This window comes from Cinclus cinclus, chromosome 3 (genome assembly GCF_963662255.1).
Source record: "Cinclus cinclus chromosome 3, bCinCin1.1, whole genome shotgun sequence".
Lineage (NCBI taxonomy): Eukaryota > Metazoa > Chordata > Aves > Passeriformes > Cinclidae > Cinclus > Cinclus cinclus.
The window spans coordinates 48,583,294-48,606,719 of record NC_085048.1 but is presented as its reverse complement, the minus strand read 5'-3'; the positions used below and the strand labels follow the sequence as shown (position 1 = coordinate 48,606,719).

Genomic DNA, 23,426 nt, shown 5'->3' with positions numbered 1-23,426 from the left:
TGGCACACAGCTTCACTAGATCAGAGGTCAGCCTGAATTTTTTGACATATACAGACTTGTGTCTGAACTAAAAATACAACACAAAGAGCCTTTCTGGCAACTTGTTAGCCCTTGCAGATAAAGCTAAAGGCAACGGCAAGGTTTCAAAAGCACAGACCATTGGCTACTAGCTTTAGATACTAGGTTCTGGCTCCAGGGGGACAAAAAAATGGCTTTAAATCCATATGACCTGTCTGCTGATCCTAAACTACAAGTTATTTCTTCATGCATGCCGTGTGTGAGACACCATGAAGGACAAATTGCACAGCCACCTTGTAAAGGATATAAATTATTTGTATTCAGTGGAACTTCCAGGAGTGCCTGTCAGGAATCTGCATCTGAAAATCATCAACTACCTGCAACCTGCTATTAGCTGCTCCATGAGGTACTTCAGGATTTTATGTAAAGGTGTCTGCAAGTCTGTTTGTTAATCCTGACTGACTCTGCTTTGATGGATGCCCCATTTGTCTTTAGCACAGTACAAAATAGACAGAACAGACTATATTATCTTGGAGGATTTTGAGCAATTCTGCTTTATATGCTTAAGGAAATGATCATTGTGGAGAAAACGAATTTTACTTAAGCTAAATTTGTAGTGATGTTAATTGGTTGAAGACCTACATCCAGCCTCCTGCCTGAGGAAGCATTTGGTCATTTTACAGAATCCTCAGTATCTCTGAAAGCTTTGGTCATATAACCCATGGTGATATGTCTGGGTGTGTGTTTCCCACATCCAGTATGCATGCTCAACAGGAAAAATACCATAATGGGGAAAGTTTTAAAAGCATGTCAGAAGGATTAAAGAGTAGGAAGAGTTTTACTTTTCATCAACTTTTAATTGTTTTTTAACATGTACATCACCAGGGCCTCACGTGTCATCTGCCAGCACAATTTGATGAAACCAGCCAGCTTAGTCACAGAGACACTGTCGAGCCTCACCCTGCATTTACTGAAGGATTCCTCCCCTGTGACACAGCTCATATTGGACTGTTTAAGCTAAGATCTCCCCCACGTGGCAATCAAACACAAGTCAATTAATTTCAAAGAAATTCTGGTTGATTTCCCCCCCTCCATTTTCAGTACAATTTTTTTCTCAGCACTTTCTTCCCCTCTTTCATTTTGTGTTTGAACTTGAGTATCACTTGGCAGCAGTGAAGTAGTCTAAGCTCAAGCAAATCTCAGAAGCCAAAGGCATCTAGTTCCCATCCCTAGTTTCTCACTGTCATTCTCACTAATTTCCACCTTATGCTTGAATTTCTCACCCCAGCCAGCCAACTGGCTTGGCCCACTGCATAGCCAGAGTGCCAGCCAGATCTGTGACTGCCTTGTGTCCGGCTGTGAGGAATCTGTGGGGCTTTCAGCAGCTAAATGTGCTTTTTTTTTCTTGTTCTAGGAGCTGCCCAGACAAAATCAATTCATTTTTTACTATGGTTCATGGCTCCAGCTCTACCATGTCCCCCTCCTCCTGGCCATACCTCTCATTCCTCTCTCAGGGGCTTCCTGCCAGTGGGTTCTTTTGGCTGATAATATTCTTTCCATGGTAGTGTCCTCCCTTGTGGCAGCTCTCCAGCCTGGGAGAAAGGGTTTGGGCATAGCTTGGGGAAATCTAAACAAAGGTCTGTGAAACATTTGTCTTTGGTATCTGTGTACAGCCAGTTCAAGGAGACCTGGACTATGACAATTCCTTCCGTTTTGCCTTCCTTAGAAACAAGTTCAGGATGAATTCATTTGTGAAGCAGCTCTTGGCAACACTGAAGCAGAAGGGTAGTTAGTGAGGGTAATATAGGAATTTATACTGAAGTATATGGCAAATCTCTGTTTCTGTCAATACCCTATCAGACTGATCCAAACCCCTTTGAGATAAATGGGCATTTTGCACCTATTAAAACAGCAGTGAATTCACCAGAGCAATGGGAAGATGCAAACTTAGTTCCCCAAATAAAAAAATTGTTCACAGTACTATCCTACTCAGACTCTAGCTGAAGTCTGTAACTTATGGAAGATAAGATTTCCAGGCACACTCTACTGCTATGCAGGTTTTGGAGGTTTTTTTAATCTTGATCTGCAAACCTCATCTACTGAGATTTGCTATTAATAGGCAGGAGAAAGAAACACATTCAAAACCAGCAGAAAGAGTTAATCTTAAGAAATGAAGTGAGAGAAGACCACTTTTCACTGCCACTCTCTAAGCAATTGCAGTACCAAACTGTAGGTTCTTGGGAAGTGTGTAATTGCCCTCTCTGCCTAAAAAGCTACTTGAGAATTATATTGTGCTTCATTTTACTGAATTATCTCTTTTTACAGAAACATATTTCCCCTAAGAAAAAATATTTTAAAAATATCCTTCCCTCCATGCTAAGCAGGATAACGAGGTTGTTCAAAGAGTAACACGGTCAAGAGAAACTGGTTATCTCAGATTAGCTAATGAGTGTCACACCCCCTAAAAAGACTAAAAGTCAACTCATTTTTCTGTATTATTAAACAGTTTTACTAAGGATTTTTCATCTATACATATAGGTACATATGTATATAAACTTGCTTATCTGTGAAGCTTATTGAGAGACTGGATGACTTTGGGGTCAGCACTAACGCTCTTGAGTCCTTGGATTTGATTTTCAACCTGTGAATTTATCTTGTGAATCACAATTATTAGATGATACTCAGTTTCCCACCAATTTAAAAGAGATAATAACACTTGGTTACTGAATAAAGATGAGTTTACAGAATAGAAATGGGGAATAGGGATCCTCTGAGGAGAAGAGAGATCTCCTTCGCAGGGAAAGTGCCTCACTTACAACATTTCAGATTTCATCACTGACATGAAAGGCATCTGCCAAAGCTTTTTAAGCAGTCAAATCAAACAGTTAAATCAGCTCTACAAATCTCACCTTGTCTGCTCTTCTCTGACATCTGTGTGCCTACAAATGCTTCCTCAATCATTAGTATTCAATATGGATCATACAATGATATTCATAAATGTTAAAAAACTAAGAGAACACACACAAAAATATCTCTAGACACCATTTAGTACCTGTGGTGAAAATAACCTACAATAAACTAACATTACCTTTCAGCATGTAAAAGGCACATCTTTTGTGCCTGTCAATTTGAAGACAAACACACAAAGCAAAACCGAGACAAATACAAGATAACACGCTTAACAAGATTTGGTCAGCCTATCAATTAGAAGCACTGATTCTGGTGAGTGGACATTTCTGGTATTTATCTAGTTGTTCATTAAGAACCCAGTACTTGAATGGACCTGATTAGTCAGGTTCAGCAGATGAGTGTGGAAAATGGTGGCTTGGCTGCAGGAATAGGGGCCTTACTCCAGTATTTGCAACTGCAGAACCCCACCAGGAGAGCTACTGCAGCAGCAAGGTCCAGCTGATCACAGCAAATGTAAGGTGAAATTACTCTTTCTATTATCTATGCACAAAGTCTTTGACACTAAAAAAGAAAAGAACTCAAACATATCCCCAGTGCTGCAAGTGTAGACAAAATTTACAAAACAAATTTTAGCTTATATATGTAGCATTTTTGTTGCAAGTGAGTCAAAATTACAAGTCAAGCATCACAAGGTTCCTAAAGAAGATGAGTATAAAGGCACCAGAAAATTTAGTATTTTTAAAAATCCAGAATAAACTATTAAAACTTTTAAAATTTGCTCCCTGCTAGTTTTTATCCTCTACTTTTTACTGTCTGTCCATGTGAAACTTGCATTTCATATATCCTTAAATCACTATGGGTAAAACACTTCTACTGTTTCCTCTTGAGACTCTTATGCTTTAAAGTAATCTGCTTGGAAAGGTGGGAGAAAAGGAAGCTTCTTAATGCGGAAACGAGTGCATCACATGTAATTACACAGTAACAGAAGAATAAAAAAAAGAAAGGTAGTAGATTCATGCCTTGGTCTGGAGAGAGCGAGCCATTCTTCAGTACACAGGTCATGAATTTAGAAGGGAAAGCCCAAGGAAACGGCATGGAAAAATCACATCTAGAAAAGGCTGTGCTCACTGACTCCTGCCGAGGGAATCTGCAGACAAGTAGTTCTGGTTGTCACAGATGTCCATGTCCATGTTAGCACTGACGCCATTAGCAAAACAATATCGAAAGTGACAAAATGAGACAGATGTGAGTCTGCAGAAAAGCCCACGCAGACAAAGAACAACGATTTGCTAATTTTGGGTTTTCGCTCAGCCATCATGATAATGATCTTGAACATTATTACAACGGTTATGAAAATGCAAATTCTGTTTTATTCAGTCCATTGAACTGGAAATAGTTGTAGGAGCAGACTATTTGAGCTGCAGCATTCCAGCACTCCATTTGTATTTCAAAACAGCAGCCACACACTGAATCTCTTGGTAGGTAGTATGAATCACAACTCCTAGCCTATGGCAACCCAACTGCGCTTTTCAAGTCTTTAAAAAGGATTTTTTGTTAAAGTACTAACAGAAAATTTATAATTATCATGTTTCACAAATTTAGTGATAAAGTATGAAATGGAATAACTACATTTTTCTCTATCTCATCTGGCAGTTCTCCACATTTTGGCATAAATGAAGAAATCGGGTCCATTAATTCAAGTTTTAAATCTCAAAGAAAAGTGAGAATCACACTGATGAAGAGGGGTAAAAATGCACATATCAGGTGGAATTCATCTATTTCCATATTTCTGCTGGCACCATCCATGCTCCCCAGACAGGCAGTTCCCATCAGCTTTTTCCTTCCCATCATCAGTGGGTCTGTGCAGTGCAGTGAACTCTGCTTTCCAGACTAATTCAGTTTGTAGCATACGCTGCACAGCCCATCAAAGCTAAGGCCAATAGGTGTTCTTTCACTGACTTATGGCTTTTTCCCCTGGGTAATTTCACACATGAATACCTGAGCAGGCTGAGTGAAGGGAGTTAAAACCAAATTTCTCTCATTATCTTTTATATAGCAAACAGACATTTCCACTCTGTTTGATAAATTGATCGAGAGGCTGAGCTTCTTTCCACAGTTTTCTATTTTCACCTCCAACATAGCAAATGAAGCTCACTCTGACCAAATGCAGAAGTTGCATTGTGGGATGCACACACTCTCCAGCCATCAACAGTACCAGAAGGCTGAGGACTCTGAGAGCTAAGAATTCACACAGTGTTTTCACTTGCCTGGCTGGATGCTACAGCCATGTTACTTTATTAATGGTAACAGGAGACAGCATCCTAGTCACAGCTAGCAGCGCTCTGTGGTGACTGCCTTGGATCACAATCACACCCACAAGGATCTGACTGAGTCTGTCTTGCAGCAGCACTGTGACTTAAACTATTGCTGACTATTTTTGTCCCAGCCTACAAGGAAGATAACCTCTTTGGGATTCAGAGCTTGATCTTCTCTTCAACAGAAACTGAAGTAACCCCCAACAATGAAACACTGCATTTTGAAATCCCATATGGCGCCACACACTAGAAGGGCTGGTTTGAAACAGACAAAACAAATCCACCTGAACCTGTATGTGTCCTGCCAGATCTCTCCATTTTTAAGAAAGCTCCAAAGGGACCCAAACCACTGAAGTAGGGTTTAGAGTGCCTTCCCTGCTCACCAACTGCAGAAGCTGGAATGTCTGAGCAGAAATGTTGGATGTCTTGCTGATAAGGGCACCAAGGGGTGCTGGACATCTTCAGTAATGATCATAACTTCTGGACAGCAAGTCTGTCCTCTACCAGCAGGATTGCATTATCTTCACACTTCAGTGATCTCCAGGTATTTCTTAGGCAAACCATGAGGATAAAGTCTTAATTGATGACTTAAAGTCACTCACTCTGAACACAGCTGGGATGAAAATTGAAGTGTGTAGCTAGTTCCTCCACATCTTTGATCATCACTGAATGGAGGAGGTTTGTCTTAACACATCTCTCCTGCCAGCAGAACCCAAAGCAAGAAGTTTCTGATCTGACTGAACGACAGTGAAAACCTGACACTGCCCTTGCTGCCATTTGGTGAAAACAAAGAAGCCAAAGGAAGTTTTTTCTATCATTTCATGCATGGCAGAAAGGCCATACTTCCCAATTGTGGATGCTTGCTTGCACCCTCAATATGATCTAACTCAGATGAAATGCTGTCCATTACTATGGTTTATGCTGAATTGCAAATGTTGCACAGAAACCGTGATGACAAGGAATCCGATGAGACATTTTCTCTATTTTCCAGTTGATTCTGTTCTACTGCTTGCATATTTTACTCCATCTAAAATATCTATGCTTTCTGTCATACAGCAGCACCTTCTTTTTCAGTTCTTGTGTGATATTTACTGGTGGGCACAGCTTAATTGGTAAAACAGTGGTCAGTGGGAAACTCCTAAGCTTTCTTACCTTTTAGATGCTGAGGGTATCTACAAGGGAGAAAAATGAGGAGGGTTTACTGGCAAACTGTCATGAATTCTGTTAAAATTTAGGAAACTTAGTAGACTTCCTGGAATTCATTGGCGGAATGAAACAAACTTATGGAGAAAGTGGATAGTGTTTTGGGAAAAATCTCTGAGCTTGACATAGGCAACTGTAAGGCAAATACTGATTTTGCACAAAGCTGCATGATTTCACACTTCTCAAATGGCATCCTTCGAAAAAATTAATAATAGCCTGTCCTTTCTAAACACATGTCTGATAGGGCAAAATGTTTGTGTGAAATGGCTTATCTTCCTTTCCTGAGTGCCAGGAGAGATGGGAACGCTGCTTTCTCTTCTGTTACCCTTTGTTGCCTCTGACATCAGACACGGAGAAAAAAAATGAGCCTGTGTTCAGTACCCCTGTGGTACCAGCAGTCTGTCTAATTAAAAAGTGCAAGGTAGAATGAGTCCTGCAATCTGTTTTAATCTTATCTATCTAGAAAAGAGATTTTCATGTGAAGTTAAAACACTGCTATTGCATTGCTCTAATTTCCTCTGAGTATCCTTATTGTGGCATAAGGGGGCTTCATGTCTGGTTATTTTGTGTCAATTACTAGGCAAGAAAGTGGTAAAGGACCTATCCTTTTAAATGCTCTTAGTACAGAAAGGAGGAGCACAACATAAAAGCTTATAAAAGCAATTTCCCCTCCCCACTTTTACCTTTCGCTATTCTTTGTTGGTATTCTTTATTCTTTCACTATTCACTATTTTACTTTTCAGTATTCTTTGTTGGTTTGCTCTGTCAGCTGCCAGTTGCCGTGTGTCTTTTTGGGTTTGTGTGCAAGTGTTTAATATAGTAGCAGCTGTCTGCTGTAACTGATTCTCTATTACTGTACATTAGGCTAATTGTGCTCAGTGTGTTCAAAACCACAGTTACAGTAACTGTTTCATCTTGGATTCTTTTGTTTATATTTTTCTGCTGAATCTAACAATACATTCCTGTAGAAATCCCTTCCCAAATGGTGTTCTTTTCTCCTGGCCATACAAATGGGGAGCACTCCTATCCTGAGAAACAAGAACTATGCAGCTGCAGTGACTCTTACCATGAGTGACCACGCCAGCTGTCTGGAGGGAGTGTGACATGGCTGTCTCACGTCAGGGTTCTCTGGAGTGTGACACATTTGCTGCTGGCAAGGAGAGGCCAAACTTCAGGAACTCCAAGAGCCCTCAATTGAATCGTCTCACAGGACAGGTGCATGAGGGAATCAGAATGGAGAGCATGTCCTACGCTGTCAAGTCCAACCCCCCATTACTGCTTACAGACAGATCACATATTGCATCTGGCAAATCCTTCTTATGCAAGCATTATTAGGCCTTTTTTTTCCCATTTCCCACTAACCTATTTGAAATTATTCTGGAACCTCCTTGCTATGATAGCCAAAAAATCCGCCTGATTTCTATACATTCTCAGTTTCCACTCATATGTTCTTGTATCATTAGATCAAATAATTCTCATTTTCTCCTTGTGAATTTATAGATTAATTAATGTATGTTAAGGTTCCATAGTCCCTCCCAACCCATCAAAGCTATGTTACATACAATAAAGATTTTTTTAGGGATCTGCATATTCAGTACATTGTTAGGGGACACATGGTTACTCTGTCAAGGCTTTGGAGCAGATAAGAGAAAAAGCTGTTCGACGCTCTTGAGCTGACAGAAAAAAAGCCTGTAGCTAGAGACAGAAAAGTGCTGCCCCTGAGATGGTAAGTTGTCCTGTCCCATGGCATTAGCACTTCTCCATCAATACCAGAAATACCTAGATAAACTCATTTGGAAACAGCTTTGTCACAACCGTGCTCAAATTCTTCCCATCTGTTGCCACAGACACTGCTTCGCACTTTGTGCTTCACAGCATTTCTCAATGTCAGCCAGTTCTAGTTGCCTGATTATTCTAATTCTTCTTCCTACTGAGGGTGCCAAACCTATTACTACAGTCACTACACAAGACTGGTCTTCAGACCAACTCTTTGGGACCTCCATCAGTGAGATCCTTTGAGCACGCTGTTTCTCTCTCAGCACATTGCCTTGTCCTTTATCCTCATTAGCCAGTTTCTCACCTGGCTTCAAATCTTTTCATCACTAATCCTGTTCTTTTGCTTAACTGATAATTTTCTGTGCTGCACTGTTCAAAAACCTTGCACATTAGATCTACCTTTTGACTTTTCCCTATAAAAATCTGTTATCAGACAGACATCAGATTTAGAGGGGATTATCTATCTTCTGTGAACCAGCTTGCATTTCATCCAATTTTCCATTTATCTCCATGCCCCTAATTATGTCTACTTCTGATGTTATTTTCTACTCCATATCAAATTTGAAGTATTCAGATTATTGTGTTCTGTTTCTACCTCTGACATAGTAATTTCCATTTCTATTAAAGATGGTGCATTGTCTTCCTATTTAACACTCATCCTTCCTGAATATGACAAAAGGTCCCAATTTTGTTTTAGTGCCAAGTGAAAGGTTGTTTAATTTTGGCCTTCACTGTCCTTGCACAGCAAAACTCTTTCTTCTCTTAATATTCAAGAAGGACTTGTTTAACTTCATTCTCCCTTGCCAAGTTTGGTTTATCTTTTACAGTAATTAGATTCTACTCCTTCTCTTTTTTACCTGCACAGTATTAGTTTTCTTCTGTGATTCCTTGTTTTCTGTTTATTTCTAACATTTTTTTAAACAGATGGTTTGTCCAGTTGCATCTGGAGTTCTCCCCTATAAGTTGTGCTATTGTCTTTAAGATATAAAATTCAGATTGCTATTAGTTAAAGTATCAAAAATCTCCTTCAGATCCATTAAGAGCCTTTTTAACAGTGTTCCTTGCTAAACTTAACTCATGTAGGCAGTGGGAATAATTCCAGAAGTTTAGTCCAGCTAATAAAATTGCGTGTCAGCAGTGCTGATGTCAAGCACCTATCCCATATCATGGGTTTGAAAGCTTCCAGTTTAGTGGGAAGGGGGAGCTTAGACAAAAAGAAGATGTTTTTTGTAGATGTTCTAGAAGCTAATAAAATACTTCACTGCTTAGATTGAAACCATGTTAGAGAGATGTTTTCTAAGTGATGTTTTGTTTGTGTGTTGATCTATTCCTCCATTGTGGTAGGAAAGAGAAGCTGATGTGGGAGTTTTAGCCCTGTATGTCTGTAGCATTCAACTGATTTGGCTGGCAGAGGGAGCAACTGGAATAAGCACTTCAACCCAGTTGTACACCAAAACAGATTTAATGTATGTTCCTTCCTGGCAGCCCATAGACCATGGCATAAATTGTAGGTCACATATAATTCTTTTCACATTTCCTAGATATTCTACCTTCTCTTCCAGTCACTTCTTGACATTAAGTTTACTCAGTTCCATAACAAATCTCCAAATTTATAATAAAATTATTGCATTTAACCATTAGCATTTCTTTCAAAGATGATTCTGTCTACATCTCTGAGTAACTACTAGTCTTTGTTTCCCTATGCAAAGGTGAAAATAGCATCCAATTCAAAGAACTGTAATTTCAAAATCTTGTAGATTTTCAGTAGCTGAACCTTGTTTAAGCTTTTGAATGCAACTGCTGCCTTGCTAATTCATGACTCTTTTTTTCCCTTTCTCTCCTGTGTTGCAAATCGTTGTTGAGATATGTAACTCAGCACGTTCATTGTGCTCCCTTGTCTTCAAAAATATGCTTGTCTTGGGAAATGCTGAGGTTTTTATTTATGCTGATATTTTCCTCCACAAGTAATTACAAAACTTAGCCTCTTGGTCTTTGCTTTCATAGTCATTGAGCATCATTTAGAAAAAGTATGTTGTCAGTAAGATCCATCTCTTTAGATAGGATGACTTCATTATGTTTTTTCTGTCTGCACTCTTTTCTTGTGCAAAAGAAAAAGATAGTTATTTGCTGCAATATTTTCTGCTGTCTGCAGTTTGCAATCCATTTTTTTGTTCTTTGATATTACTCATCTTTATTGCTGTTATCCCCCAGATTTCCTTTTCCAGCTCATATTCACCAGCACCTTTAAAATCAATAAGGTTTTGTTACAGATTTATCATCCAAGAGTTGAGTCCAATAACAGGAAGAGTTCACTTAATATGTTTGAACTCCCATACTGGGTAGAAATTAAAATCTATTTACTTCCTTCAGATTGTAACAATTGCACTTTACAGTGTACTCTTGTTGTATACTTAATAGATCTCTGTACAATTCCCAACAATTTCTTCGCTAATTCCATAAATTTTACATTGTAATACTTGAAAGGTGTGACACTTAGACATAGAAAGATGTGATTCAGAAGTTACCCACCATAAAATGGGGGCGGTGGTGGTGTTTGCTTTGGAGTATTCTAAGATCAAGATGTGTTCACTTAGCATCTCTGTTTTTATAATTAGGCTTTTCCAACAAAAATTCATTTTCCTAGAAAGATTCAAATCATTTCCGTTGTGTGCAGTCTTTTAACGTGAGACCAAATTAAAAAAATCTCAAGCTGAAAGCACTGAAAACATCTAAAAAAATTGAAATTTATGATGAGCTAGTGTCTGAAAAAGTATATTTGAAATAGAAACTTTTATCATAACTTCTGCAATATGAATGCCACATCATTTACACCCTTCTTGACAGCTTCCAAAGAGCAAGTGTCCATGTTTCACTGTTCATGCTTTGCAACTAATGAATCTATTGCAAGATAGCACTGTGAAAGGAAGACATCCTTTTAAAAATGCAGTATTTTGAAAAAGCTGCCATATCTGTGCTGTGTTTTTAAAAATCTGTCAGGCTGCGCAACATCTTGGTGGGAGGCATTTCGTTTTTCCAGCTTGTACTGTCTTCTGTAATTTTACTTCATAACTTTTTTATTATATGCCATCCTGTGCCATCACATAAAGGGCGAGTGGATGGGGCCCCCTCTGTCACAGATCAAAGACACACCTAACTCCTTTCCACCTCAAGGCAGCTCTTTAAATATAGACACCTAACTATTATCTAATTGTCTATAATTTGGTGGAGGAAATTCCAATAGCTAACCAATGAAATAAATAAATTTAAAGAAATTTGAAAACTATGCTGCTTAGATGAAAGGCATGTGGACAGTACAGCTTCATGGGAGCAGAGCTGTTGAGAGGGATTCCCACTGTAAGAAATCTAGTAGTTTGGAAAAGGAAACATGAACACAGGTTTTTTGCACATTACCAGTGACATAAAGAATTAACTAGTAATATAACTTACCCTCATTATTATCAAAAGCTTAGGAGTATTCACAAGGATAAAAGCCCTGCGCAATTAAATTCCATTAAAATAGAAAGTTTATGGATCAAGCAGCTTGCATACCCAGTTTCATCAGGAAAATACCTTTAAGTATATGACTGAGAAAGAGATAGCGTAAAAAGTTTTTTTAGCCTGCACTGCCTGCTTCACTAGAAATAATGATGCACTGCTGACAGCAGCACTGACAACACCACTGTCAAAGTTTAAAATAGGTAGGTGTGAGTTCCCTAACAAGTACAAGCAAAGAATAGGGTCTTACTGACCTCAGCTTACACTTTCAGGGAAGTTTAAAAAGAAGAAGCGAGAATGTAATCTGAAGTATTTTCTCAGTTATGTCAGTGGATTGGGAAATGTCTCTCAGACACTTATGGAGGGCTGCCAAATAAAAATCAAAGTAATAAACAGTCCTCCCCCAAACCAAACCAATTTTATTTAACTCCTGCTGTCAAACCACAGACTTTGTATCCATCCTGCTCCAACAAAATCCAGGACTGCCTGAAGCATATAGAGTCAAGGTCGAAAATAAAGTTTCATCTGCAGTCATGAAACTGCAAATTCTTTAAAAGATTATTCCTTGAGTGGCAAGCTTTCGTAATTCAGGAAAATGAACTGAAGCTCACCAAAAAACAGCAGAAAAACTCACACAGGCTTCAACACATATTTTTAGCAAGGGTCAAGTTTTCACTACAGTAAAGACTATGTAAATTCCAAATTTACAGGCATTGCTTAGGATCTGTGCTGACAAAAAAGAACTTGGAACCCCCTTCCCCCAACCTTCACCCTCTCTTCTCCATCCAGAAAAACCTCAGTTTTCATGGCTTGTTTCTTGATGTAAAGGGTAGAGACTGTAATCTGCTTTCTTCCATTGGATGGATACTGTTAACATTGAAAAGTAATTTTTAGAAACATCACTGAATATCAGCAAATAAGGTTTCAACTAGTATTATTTCAGATTTCCAGTTCTGGAAGGTTTTGAGTATCATGTTTATCTGTGTATCCAAATTCTTTGTCACAGATACTCTCCAAGATTCTAAACCAAGATACATGACTTCCCTGATTCATTATGAAATACATGCATTTCCTTCATTTGGGAGTTGCTACTATATCCAAAAATTCTGAATTTTTATAGCTGCATCTTGGATAAAGTCATGAATGAATTTGTCAAGGCATAATATAATTGATTGTGCTTGGCTTGCTAGGTAATGATATAATAGAGTGTATAACCTGCTGGTACAAAACACAGTCAGTATTCATGCTCTAGCTGCTGGAAAATATAAAATAAAATAAACTGCTTAGATTATTTAGTGAGAACATAATTTGCTTAGAAAGACTAAAGACAACACAGAGCTTGCAAAGGAAAAGTAATAACTCTAAAAGTTCACATAACAAAAGAGATAAGCTGAGACTAAAATATAAAAAAGAATACTCCTAAGAAAAAATGCCCCTGTATTTATACAAAAGTTTTAACTCTGTGCACTGAGAGAGGTGGCCCTGAATGTTTTAGCACCACTGGTGTCCACATATCCATAACAAAGAATGGCCAAGGACAGTCCTGTTACTTGTGCTAAAGAAGGTGGTAAAATGAAAACAGCCAGGAAAGCTTTGAACATAAAAATTGTCTAACACATATAAAAATGGTGAGAATTTAAAAAAAAAATATTGAAGATATGGTTTTGTGTACTTAAATGCAATGGCAGTGATGGCTATTCAGCTACCAAAGAGGCCTGACACATTTCTTCATCCGCTGGAATATCTGAAATAAATTACTGATTACAGAAGAACTAAAAAGACAGCAGGGGGATGCAAGAACTTTTAAGAATGATGTATTACAATCTAGAAATCTATCTCCAATTGAAAGCTACATAGTTTTACATTTTAATGCAATAAAATCTTGAACAATTAACATCTTGAATCACACATATAACGCCAGAATTGTGTCAAGTTAACAGACTGAATTTCCAGCTTCCATGGGCCTGGGAAGTGTTCAGTGTGTTAAGAAGATGCCTGCATGTGGGGTAAGACCAGAGATGCAGCTGTTTATAAACTCAATCATGTCCTGCATGACATGTATTATATAAGAATGAAATGCTAATGAATCAAAACACTTTAAAGACAATCTTCTCTTCAGTTTGGTTTCAAAAGCTCTAAAGCTCAGTTAAACTAATTTCCTGCATTTTCCATGGATTTTCATAGATCTACTGCTAAAGGTGCAATAAACCTGTCTGGTGACAAAAGTAGCAGCACAGGGAAAAATCACAACTGTTTCTTGAAAGCCTAATAAAATTATATTCTGCAAGGGACACTAAACCACTGAGTTGATCCTACTTCAGCATAAACCCATTTGCTTCCCAGTGAAGTGGAGCTGTGTCCATTGGCCACAGCAGAACGAAAGCAGAAGGAGCTGCAGGAGATGTGCAGCTGGGCTAGGAATGAAAGCTCTTTAAAAGCTAGGAAGCAAGCAAGGCCACACAGTCCTAGGAGGGGAATTAATTCAGATCACTTCATGCCAACATATTAGACTTTGTTATTGAGTGCAAGTCACACATTTCACAGTTATGCTTCCTCAGATAAAATGATACCTGATAGCAAACCATAAAGAAAAGAAGGAGGTCATCTGACTGCAGATAAAAACATGGTAACTAAAGAAGAAACCAAATAATTGAGTGGACTTTTAAATCTACATGATCATTGCATATAGCTTCTCTCTTCAATTTTCATCGGCAATGTAAGTTTGAAGGGTGTGAAAGGAGACACTGACAGCTTGAGAAGTTGATGCTGCATTTTGGGTAAAGGTCCTTTCACAAAGCCCTGATAAAGGTCTTCTCCTTATCAACACTTCAGCTGAGAAGAACAAAGGAGAGACACATGAGTTGTATGGATTGCAGGATAAGTATAAACTACAAAAGAAATGCAGTGATGAAAAATGCCAATGACAGCTTGCTATCTACGGGGTAACTAAAGAAACAGAGTTAAAAGCATTGCACCAGGTGCTGGAGGAACCAGGACCTTGAGCTGAAGGGGCTGTCTCAGGGAGGATGAAATCTGACCAGACAAGGTGCAGAGAAGGGCTTGCTCTGAACTAAGGGCTGAGAGACAATATGATTCCTCTCTACTCACGTAGTAGATGTTGCCAATGAGTAAAAGGCCATAGAGATGCTAATAGATACTCTTGGTAGGAAGATGAATGGACAAAAACCAGGCACAAGTAGTTTTATGCTGGAAATAAGGAGGTTTGGAACTGTTGGAAAAGTAATGCTCTGAAAGTCTTCCAAGGACAGCAGTGGAGGTAAAAACCTGAATAAGTTTAAGTAACTGTCTGGTAAGTGTTTATGAAAGGAACAGCATGATACATACAGTATCCACAGGAGAATGAGATTTTCAGTTTCCTAACAATTAGAGCAAGGGGTAGAGGGGACCATCAGTTACTTCAGATATGGAACTCAACCAGTTTACCAAGACACGTGTTGAGATGGATGCTTTCCACCAGAAAAGTTTTCAGTTCTGAGCCTTCCTTATCCTTTCTTGAGCACTTTTTGCATACAGGTCTTGAAAGGAGACCAAGGTGCCATTATGGATGGGAGCTGACAGGCACTTACTGTAGAAAGTTGGGGGTCAGAGAAGCTGAAAATTCTGCCTTTCTGGCTCTGCTAATGTATCCAGCAATTAGAGACACAGGGAAGAAATTAAACCTTTAATGCACCTTTTGCCTTTCAAGTCTCTGAAGTTTAAAGTTTGTGTTTGCAAAATTGCTTTTTTTTGTTCGGTTTGAGCAATGCAGAGCACGGAGCTGTCCAACCTCTGCTGCCTTTTGGGTCTTTCCCTCTATTGAAGCTTGATTTTGCTAGTACACTGCCACCACCATTTTCAGAATAACATTTATCTTTCACTGTGTAATTTAGTAACTTAGAAACAGTGGACTAACACCACTAAATATATTTATCTATGGATATCAAATAATATTATTAACAGGAGAGAACAGTTTTCAAGTAACACCTAATTTCAAACACTTTAGGTTTGAAGCATGAGGCAGAAAGGAGAAACAATATCACCATGAGATGGAGCGGCAAAGCAGCTCGCAACCCCTACATTGTTTTCAGTCAAATTTTTGTTTCTATGCTTGCTTTTCTTCTGCCTGCAAAATTCTCAAAGCCACAAAACCAAAATAAAAGACAATAGTGATAAACAATTTTGTGTTGGATTCTGAAGATTTGAACTTCCACTGTCTCTTTCAGATTCATTCAGGTACTATTACTGTAACAAAATCTGATTTGAGTTGATTACACACTCAGAATTTTAAGGCTTTCTTTTGCCTAACACTTCTAACACAATTTAGCTATCAAGTAGCCTCCCTCCTATGAATAAATTATGGTAGAAAGCAGTTGCTTCCAGCACTGCAATGTTATTTTCACAGGATGGACACTGGGGGGGATACTTGTGAATAATGAAGTGCCATTCCTTGTAACTGGAGGTCAAATGTGGTCCTGTACAACATGGTGTTTTAAATATTAGGGGACCTGGAGGATCAAAATTTAACTTCAACAAAAATATGCTGAACATTCTGGCATTTACAGTAAGAGGTAAGCCACTGGTATGGCCAAGAGAAAGGTGTAATTTATGAACAATTTGGTTATAAATTCAGAATCAGTATGAATGAAACATCTTTGTTTCCAGGAAAAAAAAGGCTGTGGGGATTTTGGAAGAGTCCTTCCCTTCATGCTGCCACCTTAGGTCCATTCACAGCAGTTGAAAGTAACCTTTGATAAGTAAGATGAAATTAATGATAGAGTGGCTGATGAAAAGGTACTCAAATCTTAAAACTTGTAACAAAAAGATCAAATGAAGTCTCTTAGGAAACAAGAAATCATAAAATAAAATTAGTTTTACTGTAGGAAGCCTGAAGTGAAAAAATCAGCTTGCACTTTCATTGTTTAGATCTAGTAAAGCTTGGAGGCTTCTTTTGTTTCCTTGCTCTGCACTGACATTTCTTCAAGCACACTGTTACTACCCAAATACATCCCTCATTTCCACATACCTTGTAGTGGAAGAGGAATAATCCACAGAAGAGGCTGTACAGATCAGCTGTGAGCAGGGAGAGGTTGACAGCAGTAGCACTGGTTTTCTTTATGACCACTGGCATAAAGCTGTAGAGGCCAAACATACAGGCACTAAAGCCAACATACAGCAAGCCTGCAGAAGAGAAACAAGAGGCAAAGTGACCTTACAGCCTGCAGAAATTACCTCGCTGGGAGGAAGAAGGTTGTGTTTTTAGGAGAAAAAAGAATAATGCTTTTTCAAAGAAAAAAATCAAATTAATAATATGCACATATCTAGAGAGTGAAAACCATATCAACACTGGACACGAGGTCCTTTGGGATGTCCTTAATAGCAGAGTTGTTTCACATTGATGTCTTATACTACTAGTGACTACCTCATGTCCAGCACAGCTGTGGACATAATGATGCATTTGAACATATATCTAGTCTTTTTAGGACCTGAATGCTCCCAAAACCAAGCGAGTTTAGCTGAGATGGATGGAGTACACAGGATTTTCTGGGAATGGACCTAAAATATGAAATGCAGATGAGTCAGTGAGCAAATGGATGAATGAGTGAGGACAGCACTCCAGTGTCAGAGGTCCTAGTTATATTTTGCCACCAAAACTGACAAATCACAGTTTTGCACCTCTGTTCCTCTACTCCTTTCTGTCTGCCTTCCTTAATAAAACTTCTGTGAGCTAAAACTCTTTCCTTCTACATGTTTACAAAGGGCTTCACACAAATTAGATTGTTAGACACTAATATAATAAAAATACATTACAGTAAAAATCTAAATTAATTAAAAAACCTAAATAACTTACTGGGAAAGAATTCATTGCTTCAGTTATTGCTTGATAAATCCCAAGGCAAATTAATCAATATGAAGTTAAAAAACAAGCAAGCACTTTACTCATCTGCTCTCATGCAAATGATATTTCTTAAGCTGCTGTATGCTACAGAATTCCCAGCTGATATGTGCATGAGCCTAAATTTAGACTCATGCCAGCTCTTCAGAACATGTTATTGACTAAAATTTGTAGAAAATCTGACTGCCAAATTCCCAAAAGGGACTTTTTTATTAGAAAGGATAAAAAAAAGGCCATATAATGGCGATATGCATGTGGATCCATTTAGTTAAAAATACTTTAGAAAAGCTATCTAAAGGACAAAATCAGCTGTGACAGATTGAGTCCTTATGAGCATATGAACTGAAGTGTATATTCAACTGAAACAAATGCAGCAGACATAAACTATCAGTGTCCAAACATTTTATGGCATGATAAGGAATTTGAGTTTATGTTCAGAATATGGACAATCATGGTAAAAACTGTTTTTACCCATAGGTAGCCAATTTATAAGGTGTACATTGTATACTGGTAACAGAATTAAGTTTTAGGCAGTGCTTGAAAATTGATTTATTTAAACTTTCAGTCTTTTCTGCAGCAGGCAGATAATTTCACCAAATGGAGTGTAGTTTTTTGGGAAATGGGAAATTGTTTTGCATACAGGAGCATTAAGCCAACTTTTCTTTCAGGCTTAAGAAGAACAGGTCAGGCACTGAAGCCATTCTGGATCAGAAGTCAGAATTGTCAAAGAACAGCCTGCGAATCACCAGCTGGTCCACCAAGCCTTTGCCATAACACAGCTTTGCTGGTTTATGCAATCAACTTACAGTATAATTTTATGGCGCTGCCTTGGTGTTCACATTATTTGACAGCCAGCTTCACAGACTGCTTTTCCAAAGGGCATTTCGGATCTAGTGAAAAATTGCTTAAACTGTAGCTGTCCCTAGCAGAGGTCAATATAAAGTGGCATTTCATTTACAGCTTAAAAATACATGTAATATCCACCAGATGGGTGGCATTTAGTGGTGATAATAAACAAGTGAAATTAAAATAATATGATTTTCAGATATTGCTTTTTAGAGGGACAGTTTTGAGACTGAAAATATGTATTAAACCAACAGCTGATTCTCAGCCTCCTCAGGTACCCATGCAGTGCAAACAACAGCTTTGGGAATCGCCACTAGTGCTGCAGTCCCAGCAGACTCCAGAACCTCTCTGGGCAGCCCGCTCTGCTGCCTGCCTGTCCTTACCATGAAGAATATTTTCCTTTTATCCAGTCTGAATCCATCATTTGAGCTTCTGTCTGTTTTCTGTCATCCTCCTGCCATGCAACTCTATGAAGACCTCAGCTCTGTCCTTTTGATAACCTCCTTGTTTTTGATAACCTCCTTTCCACAAGCTGAATGAGCCCCAGTCCCTCAGTATTTCTCAATTTCGCTTTACACTTGGTGTCTTCACACAAATGGGCAGGATTTGTCACTAGGGACTGCTCTAAAATAGCCCAAGTATGACCAAGACCAACATGACTTGAGAACTTCTGGTCTTGTTCCTGAGCAAGCTGGTTGCACAGTGCAATGATGCACAAATGTTGCCTTTGTGCTTTTACTCCAAAAGCAAATGTTTAATTGGCATGAAATGGAATCAGTTATGATCTTCCATACTGCTTTGGAGCAAAGACCATTCAGAAATATTCAAACCCCCGGTAACAAAGGACACTTCCTTGGAGCTACACACTGTTTTTTCTCTTAAGTAAAACTGATGTGAGTTTATTTGCTACTATTTCACCTATTGCTATAAAACTTGTCATAGTCTCACATGAAACCACTCTGTCAAAACTGTAAAATCATTCTCCTTTTAGTCTGGTTGTCAGCAAGTATTCATACTTAAAGCTTCAAGGATTCAAACAGAGCTACACTGATTCACACTAAGTGTGAAGATGATGATATGTATCAGGGCAATTTCCAAAATTAACACCAGGAGGGCCACAGCCTGTTTTAAACATGATAGACATAACAGATTGGCGTTAGATCTTTATATTCAAAAATCATTTGCATCAGTTAAAAGGTAGCTCATTTGATCTTAAAAGCACAATATGGCAGATGGCAACAGGCCACCTTGAGTTATTTATTAGGTTGCCTGCTGTGACTTTATCACCACTATTCGGAAGGCTGATGATTTAACTCTGCAGGACTGCAGGTCTGAGTCTGTCACAGTGGATAACTACCCAGGACAAAGCTGTGAACTCCCTGACACAGATTTGTCAATCATTTTTGACAACCTTGTATCACTGCCAAAGCAATGGAAAGTACACCACGTGCAGTGGAAGCCAGGGAAGAACTACAGAACTGTCACCATTTAATCCGTGTTCAACTAGACCACATTTCCAATTATTTCTCTAACAAAACAAGTACATATCTATGATGCTTTCGCTAAGATGATCTCAGCCTTGTGAAGCATAAGGACTCTTCAGAACTAGCAATCAACTCTAAGGGGCATTTTGGCAGCATCACAGATGAAGTAAGACCTTATTTGAACAGCATATTTCACTGATACTGAATTTGAACAGAAATCTCATGGAAGTATATTTGACATTTACATGGATAATAGATTAATTCACTATGACCACTGATAATTCCATCAGTACCCGATTAATTGTGTTCCTAAGGTCCTTCACATGTAATGTAAACAAACACTGATGCAATTATGCTAATTATCTCAGATTAAAGGTGGCCAATACACTTATAGTACACAGTCGAGTATGTTTCTCCATGGATACTTTCAGTTCATCTGTCATTTAGTTTTACAGCTCAACCACCAAATTTCCAAGATTTCTAGGTGCAATGTTTTGTGAAAAATGTGCTGTATTTAGCACGATTTAGGATGATGAAAGGAAATTGCGAACCAAGTTTAAAGAAACCAACTGTATTCCAAAATTTGTATCCCCTCTCCTCAGGGATTCTCCACATAATCAGTTGTTTTTGAACAATTCTGAGTTGTCATTTTGGTGTTCAGTCTGAAACTAGGTAAAGAGCTATTGTCAATGGGTTGCCAAACCTTGAACCCTCTGCAATCAATCAGCTTTCTGCTACTAGTATTATTTTACTTCTATTGTCATAAATACTGAAAGAGTATTTATGACATTATAGGGACTGCCCTAAATATTGATTTGTTTTCAAAACAAATAATTCATTGGACTAATTAGAAGGGAGTCATAAACTCAGCTTCCAAACTGAAATGGGAAAATGCAATGCCCTGCTTGGCAGAACACCATTACAGCTTCATTGGGCATGAAGCTCCCAAAACTTGTCTGAAGGACGCATCTGCTACATTCCACCAAGACTATCTGGAAAGCAATTAAACACTTCCATACAGAAATGCTCCCCCTGGAAGTGAATTAATGATGCTGTAATATGCACTGCAATTACTTTTTTATTTTGTAAGGTTCCATTTTCTTTCTTTGGCTTTCATGGAAAAGCTTTGGCTCTTAATGACTACCTCATTTACTGCCCCAAAGTTGCATTGAATCTCAGAACTGGCATCCCATTATTGTTTTACTTCACGGCTGTCTGAAGGATTACCGTATAGCATTCATATACTTAACCTAATCGTGTAAGGAAGGCACAACACCGTGATGGAGGACAGATCATTTCAGATCTGGCATGAGGCATGTAGCTCAACCTTTGGTAGAAATCAGCCGAAAAGTCACAAACATTGGCTCCCCTGAAACTCTGTGCCTGCCTCCCCAAACACAGGCTGTCCCCACACCTCCTTCAGTAACCACCTTCAATGAGGTAAAGTGTGTTCTTACCTATTTGCCAGTCCCAGGGGACTTTCAACAGCTCTTTGTGTTCCATGATTGCACTAGAAGAGAAGAAGAGAAGAAGAGAAGAGAAGAGAAGAGAAGAGAAGAGAAGAGAAGAGAAGAGAAGAGAAGAGAAGAGAAGAGAAGAGAAGAGAAGAGAAGAGAAGAGAAGAGAAGAGAAGAGAAGAGAAGGCAAAATTTGATGGAAGAGAACAGAAGTTAAATTATTTCCACTCATTCAATTCAAATGCTGGACAAAACAACATAAATAACCTCATAACAAAAAATCTCTGTAGGAATCAAATGCAATCAAGAATCTGTTAATCTACTCTGGCATTATCCCTGTGCCTGTGTATTTGAAAGATCTTCAGGGCAGTAATCAGATGTGATAGCATACAATTTCCCCTGGTTTCTTTCCAGCTCTCTATATACCTGCTCTACATGCCCATTCCCCTTAATGTTCAAACCTCTTGTACTTTTCTGACTTAATATTCAGAAAGCTTTTGAATGTTAATTATTAATAATGCATCTATCTGGGTTACTCATACTTCAGAGTAGCTCTGCAGTGTAAAATAAATAGATATCACAGGCTGGTTTGGGAAGCATACTGTGAATTGTTACACACTGAGAGAAACCAAATAGTCACAGCAGTGGAAGTCAGGATAATAAGCAAAGGATGGGCAAACTTGCAAAACTCCACTCTCAGTATCTTGTAAATCTTGCACTGTACATTAACATCAAAGTCACAGATCCATAAGATCCTAAGGTTGCAACAAGTCAGCTCTTCCCAATCCAGGCAAATAGACTCTTGGAGATAAGATATCTCCCAAGCTAGGTCTTCACTTTCCCTATCTGTGTGATTTCCAGATAAATCCTGCTGTGCAGAACTCTGCATGCTGATCGGAACCCTATTTTAAACAAGTATAAAACATGGAATTATACAGATTGAAAAACAAAGTACCTGGTAGAAAAGGTAGAAGGCCAAGTCTAATAGTAAAACTACAGAAGCTCAGCACCTTCCATATTAATCTAATCTAAAGAGTTGTGTCCTGGGAATTTTAATTTGCTTGCTGCTGATGTGAGGAAAATCTAACATTGTGTACAGAATAGTAAGATGATATTCTTATAGGTGCCTTTGCATGCACAAGATATATGTCTCCTTTATCAGTAATTCCTGAAGAATAGAATGAAAACAAACTGCAATGACTCTTAGTCTGGAAAAAAAAATCACATAACTTAAACATAGGAACATTGTGTTCATCTTATTGCTTAGCCAATACAAAAGATGTATAAAACAATATGCTATGGCTTGTGATTCCTTATGATCTGTGAAACAAAGAGGGGTAAGAGAAACTTTGCCAGAAGTGGCCATTTAGTGATGCCAGAGGCACTGAAGAATTGGAATCACAATGATTTTGAAAGGTTGTGGTAGTTGGAGGAGGTCCCTGATGACTGAAAAGAGACAAATGCAACATTCTGTTTAACATAGAACAAAGAGAATAGCCTGGCCAGCCTTATGCTAACCTTTGGAAGATTATGGAACAAAGCTACCCAGAATCCATTTGCAGGAAATGAAGAAGACAAAAGGATGAATGACAATGCATACAAGCTGCAATGTGGAAAACTGATTAAATGTCAAGAGAAAAAAACTTGTCAAAAATTGGAACCAGTTGCCCAGCATGACTGGCAGTCCCATTCTTGGAGATACCAAGAAATCAACTGAACAAGGTTCCTAAGCAACCTTTGAAGCTAGCTTTGAGTAGGAGCTTGAACCAGATGTCCTTCAGGGGGCCATTAGAAAATACGCCATGTTCTGATTATGTGATTCCATCAGATTACCTTGTCTCCATTTGCTGGGTAATTGTGACATCCACAGGTCTTGTAAACTAATCTCTTATTCTTACACCCTTCTTTAATCATATTCAGCATACTTTCCACCATGTCTGGATAATCAGCCAAGTCATTAATTCCTTGTTTCCCCTGACACCTTCGTTCTTCCTCCTTTGCTGCACAACAGGCATTATGTGTGTTTATT

At 38.6% G+C, this 23,426-nt stretch overlaps 1 protein-coding gene across 1 annotated transcript in view; it reads right to left on the bottom strand.

The window, feature by feature from the left end:
• SLC35F1 (solute carrier family 35 member F1) overlaps positions 1-23,426 on the bottom strand; it is a 221,646-nt gene that overhangs the window by 944 nt on the left and 197,276 nt on the right. The window contains exons 6-7 of the mRNA XM_062488755.1: positions 21,398-21,450; positions 16,741-16,895 (exon numbers count right to left, since the gene is read on the bottom strand). Coding sequence (XP_062344739.1) covers positions 16,741-16,895; positions 21,398-21,450 — 208 coding nt within the window. The remainder of the gene's footprint in view (positions 1-16,740; positions 16,896-21,397; positions 21,451-23,426) is intronic.